The 14,578-nt window shown below is 38.8% G+C and overlaps 1 protein-coding gene across 6 annotated transcripts in view; it reads right to left on the reverse strand.

Annotated features, from left to right (window-relative positions):
• Positions 1-14,578, reverse strand: part of GRAMD2B (GRAM domain containing 2B) — a 132,350-nt gene that overhangs the window by 54,587 nt on the left and 63,185 nt on the right. The window contains exon 1 of one of the 6 annotated variants that reach the window (XM_032156550.2): positions 3,478-3,531. The exons of the other annotated variants lie outside the window; for them this stretch is intronic. Within the exon in view, the coding sequence (XP_032012441.1) occupies positions 3,478-3,482 (5 nt within the window). The 5' untranslated portion in view covers positions 3,483-3,531. Of the gene's footprint in view, positions 1-3,477; positions 3,532-14,578 lie in introns of those variants that run through there. 6 annotated transcript variants of the gene reach the window in all.

Raw genomic sequence — 14,578 nt, forward strand, 5'->3', positions numbered from 1 at the left:
TGGGCATGGTGGCACGTGCCTGTAATCCGAGCTACTCGGGTGGCTGATGCATGAGAATCACTTGAGTCCAGGAGGTGGAGGTTGCAGTGAGCCGAGATCGTGCCACTGCACTTCAGCCTGGGCAACAGAGTGACTCTGTCTCAAAATAAAAAAAAAAAAACAAAAAAACAAAAAACAAAGAAACAATCAATTTTATCTATATTCAACATATAGACATATATGAAATATATATATATTTCAACATATGCAAAGTCCAACCTCTTGCAGGTTACTTTTGATCCACTGTCTTTAGTGTTCCTATTGCATTCATCCTCTGACATACTTCTTTCCTGAGGACTTTCGCACATGGAATCTTCAATGTCCATGTAGGCGGAGTGGCATCCAGTAATAATGGCCTTATCACGAGCAACCTTTACTGACATTTCACATAATCCCTTGTGGTCAATACCAGGCTTGCATCATGGCTCAGATGGTTGTGTACAGGAATGTTCTTTGTCAATATGTCATCTCTAATGTCCCCATATCTGCCTGTAATTTCCTATCCTTCCAATTCTCATCCCTTGCCATTCTGACCACCTGTGTGTTTCAGCCTCAGAGAAAAGCATCAACTATTGATGTTTCCATATTCTCGTCAATCAACCTCTTCTGGACTTATTTCCTGAGGCAGCTCAGGCCATATATGTGATTGTTCACCCTCAATTTCCAAGCATGCTAATTGTTCTGCTATGCCCACTCAGATAAAATCCCCAAATCAGCCTTTTAAACTTCTAATACCAAGATTCTGAGCACATTGTAGGGAAAAAAATACCAGTCTTTATTGTGGATCAGTCCTTTGGCTGGGCCCTCAACGGTGCCTGCACATCCTGTTTTATTTCATCAGCTTGTATTTCAAACACTCTCCATGTTCCTCAAGCCCCTGATGAAACACAGCTCATCCTTCTTGGTGAAAGGAGCCTTGTCATGACTTCACTAAGAAAACTGAAACTTGAAGTCATTATACGAGAGCACCCACATTTCTTCCCCAGACCTCTAATTACTTATATCTGCATCGACTGCATCTATTCATTCCTCCACTTTCGGAAGGCAAGGCCTCTCTCTTACTCATGTTCATGCCCATTCCTGACGCCTCTGGGCTTGTTCTATCACTTATCGGGTGTGCCCCTTCATATTCTCCCTCTCTGCAGACTGTTTCTCCGAGGTTATGTACGGGCTCACAAGGCTCTCTCTCACCTAAAAAACAAAACCTTTCATTGACTTCGCTCCTCCAGTTACCGTTCTCTCTTTTCTTCACTTCTCAGACAAACTTCTTAAAGCCTACGTAGCTTCCTGAGCCACCTAGGAAATAAGTCCAGAAGGGGCTGATAGGCTAGGAGACCATGGAAACATCAAGAGCTTATGCTTCTCTCTGAGGCTGAAAAGCACAGGTAGTGAGAATGGCAAGGGATGGATAGGAGATTACAGGCAGACATGGGGACATGAGGATGCCATATTGACAAAGAAGATTCCAGTATGCACCAATCTGAGCCATGAGGCAAGCCAGGCATTGACAGTGAGGGATTATGTGAAATGGCAGTAAAGTCTACACAGGCTATGTTGGCTTCCTCATTTCCCATTTACCCAGCCCACAGAGTCTGGCCCTCATGCTCATCGTGCTACTAAAATTTATTTGGAAAGGTTCTCTGGTGATTTCTCTATTTCCAAATGCCAAGGACAGTTTAGTAGCTGCTCTTGGTTGCACTTGCCACTGGTGACTATCTTTTGGGATTCTCCTTTCCTTGTTTGTTTTTTCATGATTCTGTTCCTCTGTTTTATTTTGTTTGGTTGTTTTTGTTTTATTCTCTGCTGTGCTGTTTATTCCCCATCACCTTTTGTGGCCTCTTCCTTTTTTGACCTTCATCCCAACACAGAATCATTCTCAGGTTCTCTCCTCAGTTTCCTACTCTTCTTAGTGGGAAATTGGATCCACTCTCATGATTTTAACTCTTACCTATAGGCCAACAATTGCCAAATCTATCTGCCAGCTCTAAACTCTATCGCACAACTATTAAAAAAGGGAACTCATTTTTTAATACCCCAAATCCCCTTCCATGGCATAATGAAATGGCATCATAATCCACACAGCCTTTCTGAAGAGAAAAACTAAGTCATTCTGGCTTCCTTGCTCAATCCATTCCATCACCTGGTCCTTCCAATTTTATTTCCTCAAAATTTCTCACACTCATTCTCCCCTCTCCCCTACCCATCTCACCTGGATTGTTTTACAGCCAGCTAATTCCTGCTTCCTGCTTTGTTGTCCAACAAATCTATCTTCAACTGTCACTAGCATTATCTCGAAAAAACTCAAACCTTGCTATATCACATCCCTGGGTAAACCCTGTCAGTGGCCCCTATGCCTTATAGATAAACCAGACCTCCTTCTCATCACAAAAACATGTCCTCTGGGACCTTCCTCCATCCTACTGCTTCTGCCTTAGGTGCTGCCCTTCAGGTTTATACATTTTATCTTCTAGTAATATTAATTCTTAATAGTCACCTGGCTGTTTCACATCACTGTGTCTTACTTCAGGCTACTTTTTCCAGTTAGAATGATTTCCGTCTTTTTTTGGCAGAGTAGGCAACTGACTCCTATTCCTCCTTCAAAACTTCTCTCAGATATCATCATTCCTTCCAAGATGCCTTCATTCAATCCCCATGCTGGGCTAGTTTCTTCCCCACTGTTCTTTTAAAAATGCCTGTACATAGCACAGTAGATTGAAATTCATAGTTAATGTCATAGTAAGACATTGCTCAAATTATAGTGAACCTGACCTAATTATTATTATTATTTTTTAAATTAAGAGACAGGGTCCTCAGGCTGAAGTGCAGTGGCATGATAAGAGCTCACAACAGCTTTGAACTTCTGGGCTCAAGCAATCCTCCCACCTCAGCCTTCCAAGTAGCTGGAACTATAGGCTTGTACCACTGCACCTGTCTAATTTCTATATTATTTGTGGTAGAGGCAGGATCTTGTTATGTTGCCCAGGCTGGCCTCAAACTCCTGGCCTCTAGTGATCCTCCCATCTCGGCCTCCCAAAGTGCTGGGTTTATAGGTGTGAGTCACCGCACTGGGCCTAATGTTCTAGGGGACACAGTTCATGCCTAATACATCCTAATAACTATAACACAGTATAATGTCTAAAAATAGTAGGTCCTCAAAAAATGTGCATTAAATTCAATTATTATGTAAATATAAGTACTTAAATGAATATAAAGTAAATTAAAATGCTAGTATTATTATTAAGTTGAAATGGGAAACTGGTATCTCTTAGGTATTCCCAATTTCATTTCTGAGGAAAAGGGCTTTTTAACCTAAAATTGTATTTTCTACTTAAGTACAATCTTTGATTATTTTCAGACATTAAGTATATCGGAGAAGCTTGCAACTCCACTGATAATGAATTTGGTCTCCATTTGTATTATAGGTTTAAATTATGTTACCCCATTAGGCATCTCTGCTGTGACCAGTCCGGAAGGCACTGTGGCAAAGCGGGGTTGTCTGATGCAATGTGAATGCTGATACGTATCTATAAACGTGTAAGAGGATAGTTTAGGTATGTTCCAGCGGCAGTCCTGCCTTAAACAGGTATATGTTTACCTAAGGAAAGAAAAGGAAATAAAAATAAAGAGGCCAAACCACATAAGAAAGCAAGGACTCTATTCATATTAAAAAGGCTTTCCTTGGTTTGTTCAGTCCAATAGAATTCTTTATACAAAAACTACAGAAGAGTGCAGAGAAGTAGGGCAGTTTCTTCAAAGACTCTTCAGGTTGGAAGGGATCTAACAAATCAGGTCATTCAGCCCTCTCTCTTTACAGAGAAGGAAACTGAAGACCAAAGAGGAGAACGACTTCCCTAAAGTTTCGAAGAGTCGGTAGTAGAGCCAAAGCCGGAAAAGAAGGAAAGAGCAAAGCAAGAGGGGGCACCTAATGGGGGGCTCTGAGTCCTTCCCCCTTCTGCTCTCCCTGAGAGTCCTCCAAGCCCCAGCCAGTCACGCCACAGGAGACCCCTAAGTGCCCATCAAAAACATGCATTTAAACTTTCAAGTATCCTATCCTCGTTCTTCCCTCTGTCTGAAATAATTTTCTCCCTCCCGTTAAAGACACATTCTTCCTTGTCCATCAACCTCACTTCAAACAGCACCTCTTATCTCACAAATCGCCTACATCTCTATCCTCACAGCATTTAATTACTGTGGAATTCTTATCACATGGTATTACTCATGTGGGTATGCATCCCGTTCCCCCCTCCCCAGACTGGACGCTCTTAAAGGGCATCACTGATAGCTCATTTAGCCTTGTATTCCCTGCACAGAGTAAGCATTAGGTAACTGCTTGCTGAATTACTTACTTTGGATTAGAGAAGAGTGAAGATATAGCACATAAAAGTTACTGAACAGTACAGTGTTAAACTCAGATCTTAGATAAAATGGTTGTGTAACACTGCTGTGCTAATGAGTCCATTCTGACCCAAAGTCAAGAACAGGAGAATATGCTTGTCCGTAGGTATGCTCAGGAACTTCTCAGGGAGTAAACCAATCAGCTAACAGAGGTTAACTCTCAGGTGCCAGACAAAAATGGAAAGCTTAATGCTAAAAATTGATAATTATCGGCTGGGCGCGGTGGCTTATGCCCGTGAGCCCAGCACTTTGGGAGGCTGAGGCGGGCGGATCACGAGGTCAGGAAATCAAGACCATCCTGGCTAACGCGGTGAAACTCCATCTCTACTAAAAATACAAAAAATTAGCCGGGCGTGTTGGCGGGCGCCTGTAGTCCCAGCTACTCGGGAGGCTGAGGCAGGAGAATGGTGTGAACCCGGGAGGCGGAGCTTGCAGTGAGCCGAGATTGCACCACTGCACTCCAGCCTGGGCGACAGAGCCAGACTCTGTCTCAAAACAAAACAAAACAAACCAAACAAACAAAATTGATACCTATCATGTGGGAAAGTCAAGAGTAGTGTCCTGCAGACAGTGAAAGAAAGGCCATTTAGAATATGAGGAGGGGGTTTGAAAAAGTGTGGTTTCTATACAAATTACCATGATGTACAATAGAGCAGAAGCCAGTACAAGAAGATTGTGATAGCTGAGCTTTCACTGCCTAAGCTCATGGACATTTAAAAAAAATAATTTTTAATTTAAAAGTAATTTTTAATACTTATGACATACCAACACCTACCTGAGTATATTAAAAACACTGAAAAATGAATTTAGGACAGAATAATAATTATAAAATTTTACTATTTTCATAATGTGGTTACAAAGTAATAAATGTTGAATTGGATGTATAGAAATTAGTTTGTTAAGTATTGCCAGAAACTCAGTCTTATTATTTTATAGTCACATCTTGTTTTTGATAAAAAATGATCTTATCCACAGAGTAGTTTAAAGATATTTAAACTATTGTTATTCACCAAATTTGGCTTCAAGTAACTCCAGGTTGTTTTTCAAAACCTGAGTTCACTCTCAAAAGAAGAAGATTTGCCAACCTTATGACTATTCCAAGAATTGGCTCCAGGCTTTGAAAGTAACACTACAAGAAGAATTTCAAAAAGATTTTGTGCAATTGCTGCATTGTTGGAAAAGTTCCTGGGTTCCTTTGGTGACTACTTTTAAAGACATAACATTCACATGCTTTTAAAACACATCAGTCACATCACTTTATAGAAACACGCTGTACTTGTGCAAAGAAGAACCCATCTAGAACCCATCTAGAAGAACCCATCTAGGTTTTTAAAAATTGGAATCCATGAATGACTACTGTGCCAATTACGATGTAGAGCTTCAACCGAAAAAATGAACTTCTCTACTGCTAAGCTGGAGCACAGATGAATATGCAAGTATCCAAAGAGGTACCTGTGTTTAACAATACAGAGAAAGCACAAGTGCTCAACTGACAGCGAATCTTGTCTTCTACAGAGCATTAGAAATTCTTTCAGTGTTAGAAGTGTAGAATGGAAATAAGTCTTTGTTTTATGATTAGAAAACACACGTACAAAAGTTAAGAGAGCTATGCAGGGATGCACAGACTTTAATGGGAGTTACTTTGTCTTCTGCATCTTTGCCCTTCATAAATCTAGTGAGGTTGTATAATCAGTGATTTTAGGAAGCTGGTTCAGTTTAGACTGCCTGCCTTTCTATTTTGGCTTCAACACTTTAACAGCTGTTATGACTTGGGCAAGTCACTGTGTCTCTCCTACATATAAAATGTGATGAAAATAGTACCTACCTTATTATATGTATATCTGTAAAAGCACTTTGAATAGTGTCTAATGAATAGCAATGATATTACTTCATCTTGTCTAAGCTTTGATATATTTTCTGGAGCTACTTAGTTTCTTCTTTGAAAGAAGATCGAATCTCAAAACAAAATATTCCTTTCCGCTCTCTTCCATTTTCCTTATGGCAAAGACTTTACGTGTTTCGTCCTGGTGATATTCAAGACACTTAGCATGGTACCCACCGTGCAAAAGTACTTAGTAAATGTCACTTGAGTACTCAACCAAATCTCTGTGTTCATCATCAACTGTCAAATACTGCTTTTCTCTTATAGCTCATATGCCATTTATTATTCTGATGCAAGGTCTGATATTTTGTGATTTTAGAATTTGAGAAAAGTTGCTGTGATTCTTTGTAAAATTTTCAGAAAAGATCCCTGATCAAATCAAGAACACACCTAAGAAATCTACCAACTTCACATCAAAACAAGTCCAACTTTATATATACTATGGAACTTTGTTATTAAGGGAGGAAGGGAGAGCAGGAGGAAAAGAAATATATTCTTAACACTAAATGTAGGCTCTTTGAGGACCACACTGTATATTACACAGATCATCCTGCACGATATTTAAGGATTAAATAGATCTAATGAGGTGTTATTTTCTAATGAATTATAGAAACAATGTAGTGATAATAAAAGTTGTCATGATGAATTGAGTTTTTCATCACTATCGATATATAGCAATTCAACTCACAATACACATTTTACAGCACTACACACTAAAGGTTTCAGAATCATTTGTAGAAACACAACTGCTTTCAGACAATAATCCTTAATTATTATAAAGGACACAAAAATTAGCATACTGTTTTTCCGAGGTTCTTCCTGGTTTTTAACTTACTGCACAAGTTGGGCGTAATGTGAAAGACAACAAATACGGATATAATCATATACCTGATATACATGGACTTTAAGAAAACACCAATATGTATACACAGATCAACATCTCCACTAGGGCTGGTCATGGTGGCTCACACCTGTAATCCCAGCACTTTGGGAGGCTGAGGTGGGCAAATCTCTTGAAGCCAGGAGTTCAAGACCAGTCTGAGTAACATGGTGAAACCCTGTCTCAACAAAAAATAAGAAAAATAGCCAGGCCTGGTGGTGCATGCCTGTAGTCCCAGCTACTCTGAAGGCTGAGGTGGGAGGACCACCTGAGCCCAGAGAGGTTGAGACTGCAGTGAGCTGTGATCATGCCACTGCACTCCTGGGTGACAGAATGAGACCCTGCCTTGAAAAACAAAACAAAACAAAACAAAAATCCCCATTAGGGAAGAAGAGGCATGTCAACACCCCATCTCATTGCCTGAGACAAGACACAGAATAGAATACAGAGAGAAGAGAAGGAGTATCTTCCGGGGCAGAAGAGGAAGATTATGCAGGTTAATGGTAAATTAGCCAATTTTTTTCTTTCTCTTTTCAATATAACTCAGTATTATTTCCATCTCTCTTTTCCCAACTCCCTTCTGTTTTCTCCTCATCTCTTTACTCACTTTCTCCAACTTCACATTTCCATTTCTCTCACCTTGGTCTCCTCCCTTTTAAAACAGGTCTCATCACCATTGTGCCCTCTATTGAATTGTTCAGAGGGTGGCCCAGATATCACTATCTTATCTAATTAGGGGGTCTGTCTAGGATAATCCAGACTAGAAGAGAGGAACAGAAGAGATTAAGAAAATGAATTGGCAGGATGGCTCAGTCACAATTCCTCTGTTTAACACTGTGGGTCTACCTTGCTAAGGTCATCACCATAAGATTGTATTCTAATAGGTTTGTTTACTACTGTTAAAACTATGAATTCATTTTATGGGTGGATAACTATTCTGCAAAGAAGCTTGGAAAAAACAGTATTTGAGAGTAATGCCTGCCATTTATTGAGCTCTCCTATGGTGTGCAGATACTGTGTGATCACACTTAATCAAAACAATCTCACGAGATGCTTCAAGTCGCCAAGTTCAACACATTTATAGTCGGCTAAAGTTGGATAGTCTAAAAAAAAAAGAAAACTAATCAACAAAAAACTTGATTCCGGCCTTAAAATGACAATAGCATAAGAAAAAAAGACCAAAACATTGGGAAGTGTTAACTTTGAGACAAGGAACTATAAGGTGGGAGACAGGATGAAGGCCCCCATTTTTCATTTTGTATCTATCTATATTGTTTTAATTTCTGACTTTATACATGTATTGCTTTAAAAAATATCAACACATATGGGAAGATTATGTTCCAATTCTGTCACTTAAAAAAACCAGTAATAAATATTAGATGCAAAATTTTAAGAGGTCGTAAAAAAATGTACCCAAATATCACAGCCTGAGTTATCTTTGATGTTGTGGTTTGGGAAGTTTTCAAAATCTTAAGTATGAATGTCACTTAGTCAACATTCAACAGATGTTTATTATTACAAAGTATAAGGCACTGACCTGTCTTTAAGATGCTTACAATCTTGTTTCTCTTGCTACATGAAAGCCCTTTCTTTTTTTCTTTTTTTTTTGTGAAAAGACATATATTTATAGAGTAAAAGGCTTAGTAAAAGATCTAATGTAGTTGTCTTTAAATCAAGCCTGTGGAACAAAGATTTCTATGAAATGCCCAGAAAAGGCAGATTTATAGAGATAAGGAGTAGGTAGTGATTGCCTAGAGCTGGGGTTGGGAGTTGAAATAAGGATTAAGAATACATGTACCTGAGGGATCTCATTGGAGGGATGAAAATGTTCTTAAACTGGGTTATGGTGATGGTGCAGCACTTGGTAATGTTACCAAGAGTCATGGAATTACACCTGGAAATGGGTAAATTTTATGAGGTAAAATCTCAGTAAAGTTGTTAAAAATACTATGCATCTTGGGACATCATGTCCATTATAAATACAGAAACCTTTGACACACATGGAGTGACCAATGACGGCTACATATGTCTATCTTAGGGAATGTAAATTAGTCTACTTTAGGAAATGTAGTTTTAAGTTGGTTCTGCTTCTCTTCTCAAGGTAACGAATCAAACTTCGGATAAAACACTCCTCTTTAAGGAAAAAGAAGCAGTCATTAAGGTGGCTGAGGAGGAATCTCTCTCAAGGATCTTTGCTTTATTACATTTGAAAATGTGCAAAGTGGCTAAAGCTGAGCATTTAAAAAATTAGAAAGGTGTTAAAGGACAGTTCTGTTGAAGTTTAGCAAATGGAAACAGTTTAAAGCTGAGAGTCCATGGGTAAAAAGCTCAGTGCCAGGAAGCAGAATGTGGAATCAGTGGATGATGGATAGAAGTATTGGACAACAGATGTATAATACCAAATTAGTAAGCAATATTTAAATTAGCTGGAAGGTCACAAAATACTCATGGCATGAGATCTTTTTAGCATAAAGTAAAAACGAACACACCTGGTTAGATTCAAAGAAATGCTCACGTGCTGTCACAAGAGTCCTCAGGGTCACTTTATAGAACATTGTTGCAGGCTACCGTAAGCATTTGACCTCTTTGAAGTTTGACGATTTAGTTTAATTATATTTTATGTCATCCTCCCACCTCCACCCCATAGCGTGTCCCAGATGTTAAAAAGTGAGGACTAATACAGCCACAGTTTATGGAGAGCTGATAATATGTAGGCACTAGGTGAAGTACATTTCTTTTTTATTTTACTTTTTTCTTTAACACTGATTTTAAGTTCAGGGGTACATATGCAGGTTTGTCATGCAGGTAAACTTGTATCATGGGGGTTTGTTATACAGATTATTTTGTCACTCAGGTATTAAACCTAGTACCCATTAGTTATTTTTCATGATCTTCTCCCTCCTCCCACCCTCCACCCTCCAATAGATCCCAGTGTGTGTTGTTCCCCTCTATGTGTCCGTGCGTTCTCATCATTTCACTCCCACTTATAAGTGAGAACATGCGGTATTTGTTTTTTTGTTCCTGCGTTAGTTTGCTAAAGATAATGGCCTCCAGCTCCATTCATGTCCCTGCAAAGGATGTGATCTCATTTTTATGGCTGGATAGTATTCCATGGTGTATATGTACCATATTTTCTTTATGCAGTCTACCATTGATGGGCATTTAGGCTGATTCCATGTCTTTGCTATTGTGAATAGTGCTGCAATGAACAGACACATGCATGTGTCTTTATAAAAGAACAATTTATATTCCTCTGGGTATATACCCAGTAAAGGGATTGCTGAGTTGAATGGTATTTCTGTCTTTGGGTATTTGAGGAATTGCCACACTGTCTTCCACGATGGTCAAACTAATTTACACCCCCACCAACAGTGTATAAGCATTCCTTTTTCTCTGCAACCTCGCCAGCATCTGCTATTTTTTTGACTTTTTAATAATTGCCATCCTGACTGGTGTGAGATGGAATTTCATTGTAGTTTTGATTTGCGTTTCTCTAATGATTAGTGATGTTGAGCTTTTTTTCATGATTGTTGGCTGTATATATGTCTTCTTTTGAAAAGTGTCTGTTCTTACATTTCCCATTTAAACTTCAAAGCCAGCCTGCATCAAACTGCTGATTTAAGTACTCCCCATTATAGATAATGAAACAGAGACTTAGAGGTGCTGAGTAACTTGCCAGAGTCACACCTGTAGGAGACAGGAAAGTCAGAATTCAAATGCTAGTTTCCTAGAGCCTACATTCTTAACTACTTCATGTACTGCGCCCAGATAAATCAGCATTTTCTGTGACATTAACCTCCAGTCATAGAGCTGATTTGGTTCACTATATATCTTTTTCAAACCTTTCAAACCAGAACACACACTGTTTATTTTTCTCCATTTTTTAAAACTCCTCTATTGAGTGTTATACTTTAATATAATTTGTTTAATATAATTTATAAATACGTATAACATTTTAAAATATGAGTTTTCATACATTGAAGGCCCATATTTAGTGGATTAGTGGGTGAATTAATATATGTTAAAACATGTTATACATCATTCTTTCCTACCCCAAAGTTTATAAGGAAAAGTGAACTGGATCTTGTTATGTTGCCCAGGCTGGAGTGCAGTGGCACGATCCACGATCTTGGCTCACTGCAACCTCTGCCTCCCAGGTCTTTCACCTCAGCCTCCCTAGTAGTTGGGATTACAGGCATAAGCCATCACGCCTGGTTAATTTTTGTATTTATAGTAGAGACGGGGTTTCACCATGTTGGCCAGGCTGGTCTCAAACTCTTGGCCTCAAGTGATCCACCTGCCTCGGCCTCCCAAAATGCTGGGATTATAGTGAACTACAATGCCCAGCCTGTCAGATCTGATGACCTAGAAATTGAAAAAAAAAAAATTATATGCACACACATGCATAGATAGAGAGATAATCTTCTTTTGCTAAATGGGAGCTTTCAAAGTTTGGAATTAAGTAAGCACTAAGAAACTGAATTAGGTCCAACAATTATTTGCCTTTATTTCTCTTGCTTCTAATTCAAGATCAGTTCCCAACTTCATCCTGTGTTCTGTTTGTCAAGTACTCCAACATGCCATGCACACAGATGGATAGTTTAGATGAGAGATGTTGCCAGTGCAGGTCATTTATTTTTACTTGAATTCACTATTTTAAGTAAAAATATATACTAAAAATAACAAACCTTTATTGGTAATACCAGAGTGCTTCCTTTTAAGGTAAATGTTCTTGTTGCCCACATCTATCCTTTTCCTACATACATATGGAGTTGGACACATTTCTAAAATTCTTACACCTCAAGTTATTAAAGTTCAAATGTTAAAAATTCAAATTGCAGTTTGAATGATATTACATGTAATTTAATTCATTATTTGAAACATGAATCGAGATAACTTTTGCTCAGAATATATCAGCATTCATTTTGGGTACTTGTTGAAATTCATTAAAAGTAACCTGGATATTACTAAATGTGATCCAGAAGAAACTTTAAGAAATAAAGGTGTGTTTCATAAAATGTATGTCAAGGGTAGGGGTTTGGCAGAGGGATAGCATTAGGAGAAATACCTAACGTAAATGACGGGTTGATGGGTGCAGCAAACCAACATGGCACATGTATTCCTATGTAACAAACCTGCATGTTGTGCACAGGTACCCCAGAACTTAAACAAACAAACAAACAAAAGTTAGAGCAAGCGTATTCTGGCCTCTTGAAGGAAAAAAAAATGTGTGTCAAAAAAAGTCAGGCTATGCTACGACCGTTAAAGTACTGAGAACATAAAATTCAGAATGAAAAAGGTAATAAAAGCGGAGAAAATTAGGATCTCAAAAGGAAATATACAGCTAAAGTACTTATTCTTGGTCAGAAAGGGGTTCATTGTATTTTTTAATCAAATATGCAGTTTGGTGATGAGTGTATCAGCAGCTTCACCTTCTAGCACAAAGATGAACAGATTAGCCACAGCTCTTGGGCAAGTAAACGTACCTAGAAATTCTAACCACTACTGATAGGAAATGTGATTAAGAAAAATTTTAAACGTAGAATTTCCCCTGATATAGTCAAGCTGAATGTCAGCTATAAACCTATTACAGTGTATATCTTAATTACTGGGTCTGGGGTCTTAGCTTCCCCAGCTCACCAACAGATGGTACTTGAAAGTGACTGTTGGTTGGGCCCTCTGAGAAATTCAATAAGGAAAAATGTAATCCGAGTCTGCAACCTATTTAGAGGAAAGATAACTAATACAACTGGATTAGTGGGTGAATTAATATATGTTAACAACTTGAAACAGTACTTTGTACAAACTAAACTGTCAATAAACATTAATTGTTAATTAATCGTCATAATAACAGCAGCTAAATTCTATGAGGCAGAAGCCACATATGTACAAGGTGAGTACTGGTACAGAAGAGATGAGTATGGCCAGTAATGAAGGAAGGTTTCACATGAAGGAAAACTTGAGTTGATTTCTAGAAGCAGATGAAGAGAGAGGAGAGAGGCGAAAGGAATAGCCGCAAGGAAAAGTGAAGACAGAAGGGGATTCATTCGGTCCTATGTTTGGCATATCAGTTCCTTATTCCTTCTGCATATCACTTCTTTTTTTGAATTTTATAAGAAATATATTTTTAAATTATTTTAAAATTAATATTATTTTTAATTGACAAATCATAATTGTTAATATTTATGGGGTACAAGGTAACGTTTTGGTATATGTATATAATGTGGCATGATTAAATCAAGCAATATACCTATGGTCTTGCTTACCTATCATTTTTTATGGTGAGACATTTGAAATTTACTCTTAGTTATTTTGAAACATACAACACATTATTATTCACTAATCACCTTGCTGTGCAATAGATCTCAAAACTTATTCCTCCTGTCTAACTGAAACTTTGTACCCTCTGATCAACTCCCTATTCCCTCCTTCCCCACCCTTTCCACCTTCCAGCGCCTGGCAACCACCATTCTACTCTCTATTTCTATGAATCCCAACTTTTAAATTTATTTATTTATTTATTTATTTATTTATTTATTTATTTATTTTTATTTTTTTTTTTTTTGAGACGGAGTCTCGCTCTGTCGCCCAGGCTGGAGTGCAGTGGCGCGATCTCGGCTCACTGCAAGCTCCGCCTCCCGGGTTCACGCCATTCTCCTGCCTCAGCCTCTCCGAGTAGCTGGGACTACAGGCGCCGCCACCACGCCCGGCTAATTTTTTGTATTTTTAGTAGAGACGGGGTTTCACCGTGTTAGCCAGGATGATCTCGATCTCCTGACCTCGTGATCCGCCCGCCTCGGCCTCCCAAAGTGCTGGGATTACAAGCGTGAGCCACCGCGCCCGGCCTAAATTTATTTTTAAATTAAATTAAATTTTAGTTTTGAGACAGGGTCTCACTCTGTGTCCAGGCTGGAATGCAGTGGCATGAACGTGGCTCACTGTAGCCTCAACTTCCTGGGCTCAAGCGACTCTCCCACCTAGCCTCCCGAGTAGCTGGGACCACAGGTGTGTGCCATCATGCTTAACTTATTTTTTTTCTTTTCTGTAGAGACAGGGTCTCACTTTGTTGCCCAGGCTGGTCTTAAACTCCTGGGCTCAAGTGATCCTCCAGCCTCGGCCTCCCAAAGTGTTGGGATTATGGGCATGAGCCACAGTCCCTGGCCTGAGTCAACTTTTTTAGATGTCACACTTCAGTGAGATCATGCAGTGTTTGTTTCTCTACTCCTGGCTTATTTTGCCTAACATATGTCCTCTAGGTTCACCCATGTCACAAATGATCTTTCTTTTTAAAGGCTGAATAATATTGTGTATATATACCACATTTTCTTATCCATTTATCCATTGATAGACACTTAGATTGATTTCGTATCTTGTGTATATAT

This window comes from Hylobates moloch, unplaced genomic scaffold, assembly GCF_009828535.3.
Source record: "Hylobates moloch isolate HMO894 unplaced genomic scaffold, HMol_V3 SCAFFOLD_6, whole genome shotgun sequence".
Lineage (NCBI taxonomy): Eukaryota > Metazoa > Chordata > Mammalia > Primates > Hylobatidae > Hylobates > Hylobates moloch.